At 47.0% G+C, this 16,877-nt stretch overlaps 1 protein-coding gene across 1 annotated transcript in view; it reads right to left on the minus strand.

Annotated features, from left to right (window-relative positions):
- Positions 1-11,776: 11,776 nt before the first annotated feature.
- STK4 (serine/threonine kinase 4) overlaps positions 11,777-16,877 on the minus strand; it is a 98,576-nt gene continuing 93,475 nt past the window's right edge. Inside the window, exon 11 of the mRNA XM_081257736.1 lies at positions 11,777-16,094. Within this exon, the coding sequence (XP_081113862.1) occupies positions 15,936-16,094 (159 nt within the window). The 3' untranslated portion in view covers positions 11,777-15,935. The remainder of the gene's footprint in view (positions 16,095-16,877) is intronic.

The following is a 16,877-nucleotide window of genomic DNA, read 5'->3' on the forward strand; positions in this document are numbered from 1 at the left end:
TGGCTTCAGAAATGACACCTGGAGGCCGGGTCCTTTCCTCCAAAGGCGCAGGGCAGTACAGTGTTACCCTAGATTCTGTGAGCCTGGGGAGCAACCCAGAGACCTTTATAAACGAACCTGCAAGCCACCCACGATGCAGGCATGAGCCAAAGAGGGAAAGTCAAAAGGATGCTAACAATTCCTGAGCACCTTCTGTCTATTAGCCATGTCGCATTGGCCCTATGTTGGAGGATGAGAATCGTCCCCATTTCACAGATGAGGAAACAGGCTCAGAGAGGCACAGTGACTTGCCCAGATGTCGCACAACTAGAAGTGGTGGAGCCAAGGTTGGAATCCCAGCTCAGTCTGCCAAGGTAATGTTCCTTCCACTGGTCTTTCTTCTGCCCTCACAAAATTTGCATGTGGTTGTAGGGGGTTCATGGAACCCCCAGAGTTGGTTCATAGAGTTAGAACCTTCTGTTAGAGCTAGGGAAAGGACCAGGCAGGGGATTCAGATGTAGGCTCCTGGACCTCAGCTGTGGTTCTTTTCCAGGAGCTTCCAACAGGAGTCAGCTTTCAAAGATGAAGTCTTAAAGGAAGGACTAGGAGGTGGCCCCCTTAGTGGATGGGCAAGACTTGCTAAACAATAGTCCTGAAGCTTCCTCCCGGGGCTGGCTTAAGATACAGAACATCTGAAGGGGCCCCGGCCTGAGGCCTGAGGTCTAGACCAGCTATGCTAGGACCTACTCCATTTCCACATTTCAGCCCATCTATTAGATGGTCACAATCTGTGCCCCAGAGGGAGATGAAAGCCAAATGGAGCACTGATTTAAAGCCAGCTCAGCTCTGAAGTGTTGGTGGCAAGGAGCTGCCGTGCATCGACACCTGTCCCCCCCTTCCCTAGATCCCCCCAGGCTGATCTTGGCAGTTCCCTTCAGCCCTACCTTGGGTCACCATCTGGGCAAACGCTTGAGCCTCCTGTCCCTTGTGGCCAGGTCCAGCCCTCTCATCCTTGCTTGGGCCACATGTTTTATACTCGCCTGCTGAATCCTCTCTTTATTTGCTGAGGAAGTTGGGAGGGAAGGGTTCCTGCAGCCCTTTCCACATACTGTAGCTGGGACAGCCATCACTGTCATGTCATTGCCGGACTGTGGCTCTGTCTGTCCCACCACACTGAGCTCCAAGATGGAAGACACTGCCTGGTTGAACCTGGCTTTGCGGGGAGCAGGTATTTAGTAAACGTTGAATTGATCAACCAATTTGTACAGCCTACTATATGTGGAGCACTGAGAAGAAAGAGGAAATAGAGAGACCTTGTCCTTAAGAGGACAGAGACAAGACCGAAAAGGAGATCCTTTCAGTTTGCCTCTCTCCTCCTCCTTGCTTTTGAGGATTTAAAAATGACTTCCTGGGACTTCCCTGGTGGTCCAGTGGTTAAGACTTTGCCCTCCAATGCAGGGGGTGCGGGTTTGATCGGGGAGCTAGGATCCCACATGCCTCGTGGCCAAAAAACCAAAACATAAAACAGAAGCAACATTGTAACAAATTCAATAAAGAGTTTAAAAATGGTCCACATCAAAAAAATCTTAAAGAAAAATAAAATAAAAAAATAAAAATAAAAATGACTTCCTTGTAAATTCTCTACTCATTCATTCAACAAATATCTTTTAGAAGAGGCATAAGCTGGGGCTTCACGTGTGGCCTGCAGATGTGTTTTGTTTGGCTGAACAGTATTTTAGTGTATTTTTAAAAATTCAAATGCCTCTGGGCAAAGCACAGACTCTCCAGTTCCCCATAACGTCCCCCTCCCACCCACCTCCTCATACACACAGACACCACGGTGTTAGCCCCGCCACTTCTCAGATTTACTTTACCCACCTGGCCTCCTATTTATCAACTGCTTACTAGGTTTCAGAGATACAGTGGGGAACAAAATTTATATTCCTATACTCGTGAAGCTTACAGACTAGTGGGGGAGATGGATTTTAATTCAATAACCACATAAATATGTAATAGCTTTATGAAGTAAAGGGAACTATAAGCGCGTAAGGGAGCAGGGACCGTTAACCGAGGTCAGAGAAGACTTTCCTGAGCAAGTGACTATCTCATCATAGGGATAAATACCTAATTAGGCAATGAGGGTGCCTGGAAGCGTTTCAAGCAGAGGGAACAGCATGTGCAAAGGCCTTGTGTCATACACAGGGCCTGGTACATAGTAGGCCCCTACATGTGGGTGGATTCTGAGTCTCCAGATTGGAGCAGAGACTGGAGCTAAGCCAAGGGGTTGCCTATGAATTCACCACACACACACACCAGCCCTCCTGCACACTCACCTCCTAACTTCTAGGTCCAGCTCTGCTCAGGTGGGAGCACAGAGACCAGAAGGGCTGCATGCACCACCCTTGTGGTCTTGCTGGACATACACCAAGGAGCCAGATAGCTTCCAGACTTTGAGTCCCTAGAGCTGGTGTGAGGAAAGCTCAGGGAAAAATGATCTGACCTGCATCCATCATGAGGCTGTGTGTGGCCCTGGTAGAAAGGCAACAACTCACTCCCACTCTCGTGTATCAGTGAAAACCATTCTGCAAATAGACTGGCTGCCTGGCGTGCTTTCTGGGTGACTGGGGATGGTGGGTGATACATGGAGTGACTCAGAATCCACATTCTCGAGTTCCAATCTTGGATTAGGCACAGGTTGTAAGTGATAGGAATCCAGCGGGTTACTAACTTAGTCAAAAAGGGTAATTCATTAGAATAAATAAGTGAAATGATGAACAACGGTTACAGTTAGAGTTCTTTGTTTGCAAACAACAGAAACTGACTTCCTTAAGAAAAAAATTAATTTATTGGAAGGTGTATTGTTTCCTGTGGCTGCAACAAACGATGAAACAAACTTGAAACAAGAGAAATTTATTTCTCTCACAGTTCTGGGGGCCAGATTCCAAAATCAAAGTGTGAGCAGGGCCACATTCCCTCCAGAAGCTGCAGGTAGAGTCCTCTCCTTGCCTCTTCTAGCTTCTGGCAGCTGCCAGCATTTGCTGGCACGTGGCTGCATCCCTCCAGTCTCTGCCTTTGCCATCACGTTGCCTTCTCCTCTGTGTGTGTCCCATCTCCCAGGGCCTCTTTCTTATAAGGATACTTGAGATGGCATTTAGGGCTCGCCGGGATAATCCAAGACGATCTCATCTCAAGACCCAAATAAGGTAACATTTATAGGTTCCAGAGATTAGGATGTGGGCCTATTTGGGGACCACCATTCAGCCCACAACAGAAAGGTATTGGTGAAGTTCACCCAGTCAAAGGAAAAACTGACTGTCCAGGCCTCAGGAAATGTAGGAATGAGCAGAGGTCTAGGGACCTCAGTAGCAGGACCCATGAACCTTCCGTTGAGGACACTGCCATTTAAATGATCCCTCTCCAGTCACTTTCCTTCCCTGTATCATTCTGGTCACAGTCCCAATCCCAGCAAAGAGGTTGATTTGCCCAGCTTGAGTCAGATGCCTCTCCCTTGATGGGGGTGAAGGGTAGGGTACCTGAATAAACATCTACCACAGACCACTTGGGATGGAGGAAAAGTGTTACCCAAAGAAAAGTCCCTGTGAGGTCACCAAAATAAAGGGGAAGGATGTTAACAGGCAAAAATAGCAGGTGTCAATTACATTCCAACCCCTGGCTGCCCAGCACATCATATGCTCACAGCTTCTTCCCATGCACACAATTTTATAAATGTTTCTAACATAAGGAAGCTATCTTGTATATAATCAAAAATACACTTGTTACTCTCCAGGCCCTGTTAATGTTAATCAACGTGGTGGATCAGTTTGATGTCGTGTGGAACAGGGATGACCAGGGAATCAAAGTCTTTCTGCTACAGAGCTAGAGAACTAAGGTATCCCTGGGTTGGAGACTGTTATCCCTTCCAGCTAATAGTAAAATGCTTCTAGTGGTTTCTGTTCCTTCGAATAGAGAATGAAACCCATAGAGGTATATTAGCTCCAGGGACTCTGATTAGGAACACGTACCTAACACAGAAGCTAAAATGGGATTTGCCACTTGATTAAAAGAGTCCACTGTCATTTTCTAAGACCCATCTAATTTTGCACCAGCCAAAGAGGGGAAACTAATGGTGTATTGATAGGAGTCATCCGTCACCCTGTGGGAGCTTTGGTGGAAACACAAATCTCTGCAGCCTCCCCAAAGATGTGGTATCTCTGTCAAGTTGTCTATTTTTTTTTTTTTTTTTTTTTTTTGCGGTACGCGGGCCTCTCACTGCTGTGGCCTCTCTCGTTGAGGAGCACAGGCTCCAGACGCACAGGCTCAGCGGCCATGGCTCATGGGCCCAGCCGTTCCATGGCATGTGGGATCTTCCCGGACCGGGGCACAAACCCATGTCCCTTGCATCGGCAGGCGGACTCTCAACCACTGAGCCACCAGGGAAGCCCCGAGTTGTCTATTTTGAAACAGTTACTGAACTGAATTCTGCTGGCCTCTTATATTATAATGGCCTCCATGGGTCAGGGAGCCAATGTAGGGATCTTTTCCAACTATCATTCAAAAACTGAAGATACAGGATAACTTTGGGATCCCACTGGACCTCCAGTGATATGGGCCGAGATCAAAACACAATTTTTCTCATGATTGGTGGACCTGCAGTGGTCCTCTAGGACTCAAGTAATTGGTATTAGCTTGAAGTCTTCATCCAAGTTTCCCTAAAAGGTTTGGGTATTTCCCTTTCTTCAGCACCCAGTTACCCTTGTAAATGGCCACAGTTCCTTTTGCAAGAGAACTGTTCACATTCCACTCAGGCCATAGTATGGCAAAGTCCTTCCTGTAGACAAGTAGTGTATCCTTCATTCAAAGAACTTTAGATCAGGGCTTCCCTGGTGGCACAGTGGTTGAGAGTCCGCCTGCCGATGCAGGGGACATGGGTTCGTGCCCCAGTCCGGGAAGATCCCACATGCCATGGAGCGGCTGGGCCCATGAGCCATGGCCGCTGAGCCTGCGCATCCGGAGCCTGTGCTCCACAACGGGAGAGGCCACAACATTGAGAGGCCAGCGTACCGCAAAAAAAAAAAAAAAAAAAAAAGAACTTTAGATCAATAAAAGAACTCAAGCCAGGGTGTTAGGTGGCCATCTGTAACTGTCACGGTGGTTTAAGTCAGGGCTTTTTAAATTTTTCATGGGCTGGAGAATGCCTTTGGTTTTTGTTTTGCTGAGTTTTGTTTTGTTTCTTGTGCCTTGTTGGTTATGCAAATCAAGTAAGACTTTAGTGGTCACCTTTGATGTCACTTTTCAGGGCCCTCCGGCATGAGATTTATGCCTGCTGAATAAGGTGATGATGGTTCCTAGTTAATTTCTGACAGTTAAATGCCAACCTGGCCTCCCGCACCTCTGCATTCTTCCTTCTTTCTGAGATCAGAAACCCCACTTCAAACTGCAGCCCCTCCACCCAGCACTCCTGGTCTAGACTTTCCTCAAGCAAGGGTAAAGTGTTCTGAGTTCACCGAGGGCCATAGTTAGAGATATTTATGGGAAGGAGGCACAAAATGGATCCAATCCAGCATCACTGTCTTCAGAAATCTTTGAATCTCTTCCTCCACATGATGCTAAGGGACTTGGGAACTTTAAACCCCATTTCATGTGGGCCAGCCTTTGGTCCAGGTTTGCATCAGCCAACCCATCCTTCATTAGACCCCATACCAGAATCCATGGTATATGCATCCATGTCAAGAAGATCATCCTGGTCCAAAATTACGTTTCCCCTTCCTTCATCCACTGCCCCAAAAATCCATTCCCACAAATACACCCCGAATTTCTGATGGCATCAATTAACAAGTTTCTGCAGTTCTCTGTGGATCCAAGATTCTTTCCTACTCAGAGTCTATTTTTCACCCTCTAGGTTAAAACTGATCCTCACCTTCCAGCTAAGCAGCCTTGAGGGTTGGGGCAAGCAGGACATTGGGAAACTTCTGCAGTAAGGAAGGGTGAGGGCTGCTTCCCCCCCGTGTTGCAGATTGTCTCGGATTTCTCTCATACATCCTTTCTTACAGCCATTCCACTGGTCATAATCCCACTCTTTCTCTCAGTACCTAACTCCATACATGTGCAGCAGGGCTGTGAATTCAGCAACCTGCAGAATCAATGGCCATCTTTGGTTTTTGGAGATGTCAGCCCACTGCAGGTCATAAGAGATTCTTTCTCTGTGGCCATATGCTCTACTCTTCCCCTCCCCCCGCCATTATAGTTGGACTTCCTTTGTTGACTTCCCCTTTACATTATTCTGTACAGTTAGAGATAAGGCATTCTAGTCCACAGCCTGGGCATTCCTCACGTCCTTAAAGTTGAAGTCTGACAGAAGCTGTCCCTTCCCTAAGAGCCAGATCCTCAGTGGTCGAATGATAACAAGTAACACAGGAAATAGCCTTTTACCGCTGCATCCCATGGTCTGCTGGTGTCCCAGGCTAGAGCACGAGCAGCAACCTCAGTGTGTTTTGCCCTGGGACAGCCCAATTATGGAGGTATTTTGCTGTAATTCCACCCTAAGTCCAGTTTCTGTATCAGTTAGGAGTCTTTGGTTGTAAACAACAGAATCGAACTCTAGAAAACTTAAGCAAAAATAGACTGCCGCTGATAGGTAGTGGATAGGATTAAAGTAAAATTAAACAACCAGGCTCAGAATGATAGGAGTGAGGGCAAGACAGGGATCAAAGTAGTTAGAACCCATGAATCACCTCTTCAGGGCACTGCATTTATTTATTTATTTATTTTATTTTATTTTTTTGCGGTATGCGGTCCCCTCACTGCCGTGGCGTCTCCCGCTGTGGAGCACAGGCTCCGGACGTGCAGGCCCAGCGGCCATGGCCCATGGGCCCAGCTGCTCCGTGGCATGTGGGATCTTCCCGGACCGGGGCACGAATCCGTGTCCCCTGCACCGGCAGGCAGACTCTCAACCACTGCGCCACCAGGGAAGCCCAGGGCACTGCATTTAAAATGCTTTAGTGACACCTGCCTCTGTTTTATGTATCACTCTGCTCAAAATTCGCCAAAGATTGAATCTCACTGGGCTGGTTTGGATCACATGCTGATCACGTGGCTGGGGATGAAGGAACCACCACTGATGGTCTCTCAGAACCCAGATGATGGAGTACCCTGAAGAAAAGGCGGGGTGCTTTCATTAAAATGAGGGAAAGGGATCCTGGGTGGGCAAAACCCAACAAATACCTGTTATGATATCACTCGTCACTGGTGAGTGGTGGTAGCCAGTTGACTCGGCTTCAGCAGTAACAGAATCTAGGGACAAGAGGGAGAGAGACCCAGAGAGAGAGAGAGAGAGAGACTGATTTCTGCATCCCGTGGCAGACAACAGGGTTACCACCATCTCCCAATTAATTCCACCTCTTGTAACACCCCTGCCAGCGAACTCCTTCCCAGTTCCAGTTTGAAAAATGTGTTAGAAGAGCTCTGATTGGCCCAGGTCCAGATGAGGTGACTGGACCACTCAACTGATGCAAAGAGTTGGGTCTGTGCGGAGGTCGCCTGCCACCATGTGAACCCTGGGCTGGTGTGGGAGTTGGGCCTTTTCTAGAAGAGGAAGGGAGCGCCGCACAGGTCCCTGGGGTATCCCTTGCTGTTGTGCTCTCTTGGGCTTCTGTTTCACCTTCTGTAAAATGGAGAGCTGATGTTCTGAGATGTTCAGGAGTAACTGCAGAGTACACGGGATAGCTCTGTGTCCAGGGCTCTAGGATGGGACATCTGTGATGGTGTCTCCCTGTTTGCAGGGACCGGGGGTGGAGGGGAACTTCCCGAGTAAGTGAGACATAATGTTCCTTAGGGATGATCAGATCTGAGGTCTGCTCCATCCCCAGCCCCGTATTACAGAACAGAAAACGAAGACCCAGAGAGGCCACAGTCATACCTCAGTTCGTTTGTGTGGAGACAAGCTTTTTAGCTCAAATAAGAGCCAAGCAGGGTGTTCATACTGGAAAATGGAGGTGGAAGGGAAGCTGGTTGACTCATAAGGTATTTCTTGCGGCTCCCAAGAGGGAAGATGACCTATCAACTGATAATAATAACCACCCTTCACATGTCTGTGGCACACTACAGTTGACAAAGTGATTTCACATCCTTTATCCCTGCAAGACAACAGCAACAATAATAAAATAGTACAATCATTTTTGAGCAGATTCAGGAAACCGTAGCCCATAGTCACTCAAAAAGTAGTGAATAAAAAAAAGAGCAGTGAATCAGGGATTCAAACTCGGGCTTCCTAATACTGGACTGTTCTCACTGGGCTTCACACCCCACTGTCATCACTTTGTCTGGCAAACTTAACTCCCCAGGCACTGCTGAAGGAAGTGACTGTGCAATGTGGGTCCTGTTTTAAATTTCTTCTCTCCTCGGGCTCTGGACACAGCCCTTGGGTGCCGGCTGGGACGGTCCTTGATGACTACCAGCCCTCCTATTTCAGGCCAGCCAGACCCTGTGCCTGAGTGTGGAAAGAATTCTCCAGAAAGTTTAATAAGTTGAGAAGCTAACCTTATAAGACAGGAACCTTTGAGATGACAGGGACAGCATCGTTCAGAATCATGGCTGCTAGAAACGAGGAGAAGGACAAGGCAGATGTTGACTAGTGCTTGACCTTGTTCCAAAGGACTGGGTTCAGAACCCTCAGGAAGTCCATGCATTCAGGAGGAGGGGCTGTGCACACCTTACTCTTGGAGTCATACCTGGGTTCAGATATGGGCCTTCCTACTTACCAGCTGCATGACCTTGGATGCGATCTGTTGATCTCCAAGAAGCCCATCTCAGGGCCAACTTCCAACCTCCAACAGGGCTGGTACCCAAAGCCCTCACCCACCTTTTCCTCCCTTCTTGGATTGGTAAGGAATCTTTCAGTTACAAGTGACAGAAACCCAACAAGGTGGCTTAAGTACCAGGGGATCTGGAGGTTCAGCTGAGGTCACCAACTCTTCTCTCCTGCTCTGCCTTCCTGTGCTGGCTTCATTCTCAGGGGGGAGGTATGAAAATTATTTGAATATGATGGGAGACTTACTATGAGCGTGGTGCAGAGGAAAGAATATGGGCCCTGAGGTCAGAGAGACTGAGACTCGAATCTCTGCTACTAAGGTGCTGTGTGATCTTGGCTGGATTTCTTTGCCTCTGTGAGCCTGTTTCTTCACTTGTCTTGAAGTAATAAACACCTACATCTCAGAGTATTAATATCAAGTTCAAGCGAGACAATATATGTGAAAATGCCTGGTGCAATAAATGTCAGGTATTAGCGCTCAAAAAATGCATAGGAAGGAAAGCTCGGCAGCCCCCATCAGAGCTCTTGTTCTCGTGGTAAAGCAACTCTGAGCAGAGGGCTTTGGGAAAGGAAGTAGTTTGCATGTCCAGAGATCACAAAGCAGACTCACTCTTGTACTTGAGGCCCCAGATGAGGTCTCAGAATGAACAGTGGGGTCAGGAAACCCGAATTGGAGTCCAGACTCAAGATGGTCAACTCTGAGGCCTCAGCTGCATCATTGGTCAAAGCAGGATGCTGGCTGAGACAAATGCTGAGGGCTAAGAGTAGCTACCCCGTACATTTGCACGGGCTGGGTAGTGTCCCTCTGACGGCCCTCCATCTCATCCCGCGGACCACACAGCCCTGCGTGCTCTTGTCTCACCGCTCTGACCTCACTGCCACCTTCTCTCTCCTTCGTAAGCTGTTCCAGGCACGGCGGCCACGCTTCCAGCAAGTCAAGCTTTTGTTCTTCCCTCAGGGTCTTTGCTCCTGTTGTTCCCTTAGCTTGGAATGCGTATCGTCCACGTCCTCCGCCTAGCTGGCTCCTACTTGTCACTCATTTCAAAGGTCATCTCTTCAAAGACCTGCCTAGATCCCTCTGTATAGGGCTGCCTCTCCCTACGCTATGTACACACACACACACACACACACAGCTCTCAGTCTCATTACTCTGCTTTCGTTTCTTTATGGTACTTCATCATTCTTTGAAAAATGGTCATTTGTTTGTTTACATGGTACACAGAATCACTGTGAATATGATAGCAACAAGTCTAAACGGATCTTGGTGTGTTGTCTTGCACTAGCGACTCAGATATTACAGGTGTTTGCTGCCGCCACCGATGTCATTTTCTGAAATGGAGACTAACTCTTGGTAAATTTCCAAACAAAAACTTACAAGTGTCTCTCCATTCTACATCGTTTATCCTGGGAAAATGAATAGTAAAAGCTTGTACAGGGCTTCCCTGGTGGCGCAGTGGTTGGGAGTCCGCCTAACGATGCAGGGGACGCGGGTTCGTGCCCTGGTCTGGGAGGATCCCAGATGCCGCAGAGCAGCTGGGCCCGTGAGCCATGGCCGCTGAGCCTGCGCGTCCGGAGCCTGTGCTCCGCAACGGGAGAGGCCACAACAGTGAGAGGCCCGCGTATCGCAAAAAAAAAAAAAAAAAAAAAAAAAAAAGCTTGTACAAGGTACTTTGTATTTAGATGTAAATGAGGTTTGGCTTAGCACCAGGTGTTTATGAGTTTCTCACCAACATACGTGTCCAGTTAGACATTTGCATGTGGCGCTGAATGCAGGACAATGTTTTTTGTCATGCAGGATTGTCCCAGGACACCTGGCAGGACCTCTAGCATCCCCACCTCTGCCCATTAAATGCCGATAGGTCCCTGTTATCCGTGTCACAACAAAACACTCTCACACATTTCCAAAATGCTTCCTGGTGGGCAGTACTGCACACTGTGAGAATCACATTATTTAGAGGAAAGGTTTAGGACTATATACCTCAGGGTCTGTGAGAAAAAAAATGAAATAACCTAAAAGGCTCTGTACTGTGTCTGGCATATATAAGTGCTTAGTAAACATGAATTTACTTCATCTCTTTCCCTTATTCTGGCCACAAGTTCTCAGTCTGACCAAGAGGGAGCATCTACCATCAAGTCTGGCAACATGTAGGAAGATATGCTAAATATTTCAGGGAGTGAGCGAGAAAGTTAGGCAAGAGGAAGCAGACATCACCCCCACCCCCAGAAAAGCTGGCAGAATAGCATGACAGTTATACAAATCGATTGTGGAACTATTATATGAAATACTGTAGAGCAATTTGACTTGGGACCTAAACTTAGTTTTCGGTGTAACTTTGCTCCCTCCCAGCTGTGGAGTAGATTTTTAAGACTAAGAGAACCCAGGCTCAGGCTAGGGAATTGTTTCTGGATAAGGATGGGCAGGACCCAGCCGATCCCCTCTGAGGCAGTGCCTGGCCTGGCTTCATCAACGACAGACAGAGATGAAGGATGCCATGGTGATCCTACGTCCAGACTCTCACACCAGACCCTTTGTACAGGCTGGTCCCTCTGCCCAGGATGCCTTCTCTCCCTCACTTCTCACCCCTTCTCCACCTGGCCGTCTCTTCCTCATTTTTAAAGTTCAGGATGTATTACCTCCTCCAGAAAAGCTTCCTTGGACATCCTAGCAGAACCGACTGTTGCTCCCTCCTGTGTCCACAGGTTGTGTACTTTCTTCTACCATAGTATTTCCAGTGTTGTATGCTTGTGGGCTGAACCGACTCCCCAGGTGGCCTGCAAGAGCTGTGCCTAGTTCATCTTTAAATCCCTGACAACCAGCTCAGTGCCTGGGACACAGTAGGGTCCAACAAAAGTTTACTTCCTACGCCACCTACCTCTCCCCGGCTTTGGATTCCAGAATAAACACACCACAGAGTCGATGCCACAAAGGTTCACAATACCATCATCCAGGCTATAGATGGAGGCGCTCATTTTTAAAAAGATAGACTCTGGTCCAAATGACAGTTTATTTAAAACAAAGGTGACACGGTGGAGGAAGGAGGAAGGAGGGAGAACAACAATTCTAACATAAAAGCACATAGGAAGCATCTCAATTTTTTTTTTAAAAAAGGCAGTGGAGGAAGCTATGTCTCATACATATACAAACTGCTGACCTCGATTGGTTATTTACATCCAAACTTTATAAAATAGCATTTCAGGTCAGCTCTTAAGCCAGTGTTATTAGTTTTTGTTACAAAAAGTTAAAGCTACAAACTTCACATTTTTAAGTTGTACGTCTGCAACAGCATTTAAGCTTTTTTTTTTCCAAGTTGGTCTGAGTGCAAGCTGGTAGAAGAGATTTTCTTTTTCCGAACACAAAAAAGAACATGGATTCCAAATGCAATGACTATAATCCTGATGAAGATACAGACATAGTGCTTAAGAAAGGATGGGGTGAGAGGATGTGGGCTGGGCAGGAACAATTTTCCAGTAAAAAAGGAGCTGCAATCTTTAGAGGCAACATGGTATGCTAGAAAGGGCACTGGAATAAGGATCAGGAAGTCCTGGATTTGAATTCTGGCTCTGCCATATTCTAGCTACTTGACCTTGAGCAACAGACTTTACCTCTCTTGAGCCTCAGTTTCCTTATCTGTAAAATGAGGACAGTAATACCTGTATCACCCAGAGCCATTAAGTTTTCATAGATAAAGGGTTATTCGGACCATCTACTTCTTCTTGAGTGAGCTATGGTGCGTACTTTGTATCTTTCAAGGAATTTGTCTATTTTATTTAAGTTGTTGAATTTATTAGCATAAAGTTATTCATAAAGTTGTTATTAGCCTTTTAATATCTGTAGGATCTGTAATGATGTCACCTCTCTCATTCCTGATATTGGTAAGCACAACTGAATTTTAAATGGTATAAACAATACATCTCTGGCAGCAGGTGCTAAATAAATGTTTCCTGGATCAGAAACTACAGTCTGGAGGAGTCAAGGCTATAGTTCTTAAGTTGCTTTGGAGTATTGGGTCTATCTGTGTGTCTGTCTATCTATCTATTTAACCATGTATCCATCAAGCCAAACATTCATCCACCAATCCATCCATCCATCCAATTGGTGGTTGGGAGAAGGGACAAGGAAAAAGAAAAATTGAAATTTGCTTCAAAATTACTGATGAGGAAGCAGTAAAGATATTCTTGGAGAATCTGAGATTTTTAAAAGACACAGTTAGGTCTGGGTCATTGTTTCCTAGGAGAGGACAAGTCAGAGGCCCAGAGGCCCCTGGAAGCTTGAGTCACAAATGCTCAAGCAATGACTGACGCTCAGGGCTCAACGGAAGCCAGCTGACCTATCTTGAATTTAGTATTCAAGGAAAAAAATGACTAGGATTTGCTTCTCTGCCTTCCTGTCACAAGAAAACAAACACACCTTGTCAGGAAATCCATCTCATCCAAAATAAACTGACTTTTGGCCAAAGGGCTCTGCCTAGCTAGACTGGAAAGCAATGTACTTTGTTGGACCAGCATGCTGGATGCACACATGCCTGAAACAAAATAAACCTCAGATCGAGATTCATCACCCAAGAATATTTATGGGGGAAAACTGAACCTTCTTTTACTTGGCTCTAGCTTAGGAAGGGAGAAGAATGGGCATTCCCCTCCTGTGTGGCCAAGTGCAAAATCCTTTAAAAAAAAGAGAGAGAAAGAGAGAGAGACTGAGGCAGGACTGTTAATTAGTGCAGCAGATGGTGTAGGAAAATTCATGCTCCATACTTTGGGTTTTAAAACTCACTTGGCTGTCAGACTTGACTACTAATTCAGTGGTTTCTCAACCTGAGAACGCCAGCTAGAGTTTTTTAGTCTGTGCAAGAAAAGTGGTCATTTCATTTTTACGAAGGCTTGTTGGATAAACAGGGAACTATATTCAATATCCTGTGATAAACCATAATGGAAAAGAATGTGAAAAAAATGTATATCTATGTATAACTGAATCACTTTGCTGTACAGCAGAAATTAACACATTGTAAATCAACTATACTTGAATAAAATTAAAAAAAAAAAAAAAAAGACGACTTGTGACTTTCCTTTTCCCTGTAAATACTGGTCCCACATGGTGATGCTATGAATCCCGATTCTACCACTTACTACCTGTACCACCTTGGGAAAGAACTTTTTTCTCCCTGAACCTGTTTCTTCATCTATGAAATGGAGATAAAGTACTTAATTCACATAGTTATTGGGAAGTTTGGAGCTGCCACAAAGAGCCTACCTACCTAGTGCAGTGCCTGGCGTATAGTAAGTGGTCATGATCGCTAGCTGCCGTTGATTATTGTAGCGGGATCCTCGAATTGTCCTCTGTTGTCTGTACCTGTCACAAGGCTGCTTAGCTGGCCAAGCCCTGCAGACCGACAACAGCCTCTTGCATTTTAAAAAACTTGCTGTAATTGTAAAGAACAGAATCCAGCCACAGAAGAGGAACATTCCCTGACTCTCCACTGATCCCCAGGTTTGGGTAGCAAGAGCAATAATGGAATCAAATTACAGTATCCTTAGGTGCCACCTAGTCATAGCTCCCCTATCTGAGGGGAAGAGGTACTAGAAAACAAAAAGACAGTTGTCTTTCCCAACTGTCTGCTCTCGGCTGTGTGACTCAGTGACATGTGGCCTTGAGCCAAGGCTCCAGAGGGATGGCTCGGCGCTGTCTGTTGCAAAGCCCTCTGAGCTGCTTTAGGCCCTACAGCTGCCTGTGTGATGCCTGCCTGCTGTCCGGCAGATGCTGTGGAGCTCACGGAATGGCTGAAACTGAACGATCTGGCTCCCCTTGGGAATCTCTTCACAGCCAGTCGCCTACTGAAGAGACAAAGCAAGAGCAACTTTCCATTAGCAGGATTCCCTGAAACAACTTCACCAAAACTGACACAAGTGTCTTCCCTCCAAGAAGGGGCTGCTTGGTTTAGTGAAGCAGGAGTGAGGAGCCCCAAAGTCCAATTCCAGCTCTTACTTTAATTTGCTCTGTGATTTGGGCCATGTCACTTCTCCTCTCTAAGCCCCTGTTAGACCAGATGATGTCTATGGTCCCTTCCAGCTCTGGCATTTTACGGGTCTGGGTTGAGTCTCCTGGAGAACAAATCTTAGTCTGATATTCATGTACCCTTTCCAGACCCCGTAGCAGTAAAATGAAAAAGAAAACAGTCACATGTTTGAATGTGGGTCTCAAAAGCAATGCCCTCTACCCCTGTCTGTAAGGTATGTGGAGCAAAATGCCATGTGTGTAACCTTCACATGGATGATGAGAATTTCAAAAACCTTTTCCCTTTTGCAGACTGAACACAGCTCCACTTTGCTAGGAGCTCCTGGCAGGCCTGTCCCCTTGCTGGATCACGTCTCCTCTTAAGGCACTGGGCAGTGTCTTTGCTGTGACTCTAGGCAGTTGGGAGAGTGGAGATGGATGAAAGGCATTGAAACTGCAAAGGCCCGTCTTGCAAGGAGCGTGCCAGGCTTCTCCTGGGACTCAGAAAGTAAACACCAGTACTCAAGCCTTTCCCTTGGGCATCACTGATAGCTCCAGAAGCCAGGGATGGCCTGCACAAGGCTGAAAGTGTGGTAAAGGAACAGGCCCCAACCTAATCTGTCAGTGTAGCCCTGCAAAAGGGTGGGGTTGGCTCCAGGGGGTGGAGTGCCCCCAGCAGTCTCCTGGTGTTCTCTGCCCTCATGTCCCATAGTACCATAATCTTACAGAAAAGAGGCAACTGTTTAAAACTGTACCTATACAGAGATGCCACCACGCCATGTGGGGAATCTAGTTATAATTTATATATATATGCATATTTATATATATTTTTTAAAGTCTTCCAGAAAGAACCACTGAAAGCTACTGGGAGAAGAAAAACAAAAGACAATGGGACACTTTCCCAGCTCTCACTCAACTAGGAGTCTCTGCTTCTGGGGTTGAAAACTCTGAGTTTCAAAGCGCCCACATGAATCCTCCGAAATGATATAACTGCCCAGTTTAAATACACACATCAGGGCGGCGCGCTGACCGGCACGGCAGCCCTGGCCACTGGCGCGCGTTCCTGAGTTCACAGAGGGGCTGGAGAGATGATGGAGGCAGCTGGAGGGCCGAGCGAGCCAGAGTTCACCGTCGGCCTGGGGCCCTGCCGGCCTCGCCCCCTCAGAAGTTCTGCTGCCGCCGCTTCTTGGCCTCAATGGCATCAAGAATGGGCTGCCGCTTCGACTGGTACTTCTGCCGGATCTCTTCAATCTCCTGCTCCATCATGGGGTCCAGGGCCAAGAGCCTCTTCTGAAGGTCCTCCACGGTCCAACTCTTCAGCTACAAGAGAGGGAGAAAGTATAGTCACGACAAGGTCCAGGTCAGTGGACCAGGAAGAGTTCTTTTTTCTTTTGGCCGTGCCATGTGGCTTGTGGGATCTTACTTCCCTTATCAGGGATTGAACTGCGCCCTCGGCAGTGAAAGTGCAGAGTCCTAACCACTAGACCGCCGAGGAATTCCCCTGGGAAGAGTTCTAAGTGTTAAACTCTTTGATTTACTGTTCCTTGACCAGGAACTTAATGAATGAGACTTTCATCTCCCCTCTCTTGTAAATTAATTACATTGGATTCATTGTTAGGGCACTAAAATAACAGTAACTTGGTATATATAGTATAATGATTGCCTCCTGGCTCTCGTCCTACCCGTGACATGGGCATCTGCACGGTGGCCATGTCTCCATGTCTCCTTCGGGACCCTACACCAGGGAGGACAGATGCTCGCTGAGGATCAGATGCCCTCCCCCGGCCCCCGTCTCCCCACACCCCAGTGTCTCGGCACTGTCATCCTAGTCATCGCTAGCATTTACTGGGGGCACCACTCTAAGTGAGCACTTTACATGGATGATCGACGTAAGTGTCTTGGGAATACAGACACAAGCCCTTTGTGGGGGTGGTGGGACGGGGGGCTAGCTGGAGAAGCCCTGAAACTTCTGAGATGAAGTTTCCGTCATGCAGAAAGGAAAAGGAGGACCTGATATCTAAGTTAATAATAAAGGCAAGCACCTTTACACAATGCTCTCCATGCGCCAGATACTAAGTGCTTGACATACATTATACATCAATT

The sequence above is a fragment of the Mesoplodon bidens genome (assembly GCF_964165515.1).
Source record: "Mesoplodon bidens genome assembly, chromosome: 15".
In the NCBI taxonomy this organism is placed as follows: Eukaryota; Metazoa; Chordata; class Mammalia; order Artiodactyla; family Ziphiidae; genus Mesoplodon; species Mesoplodon bidens.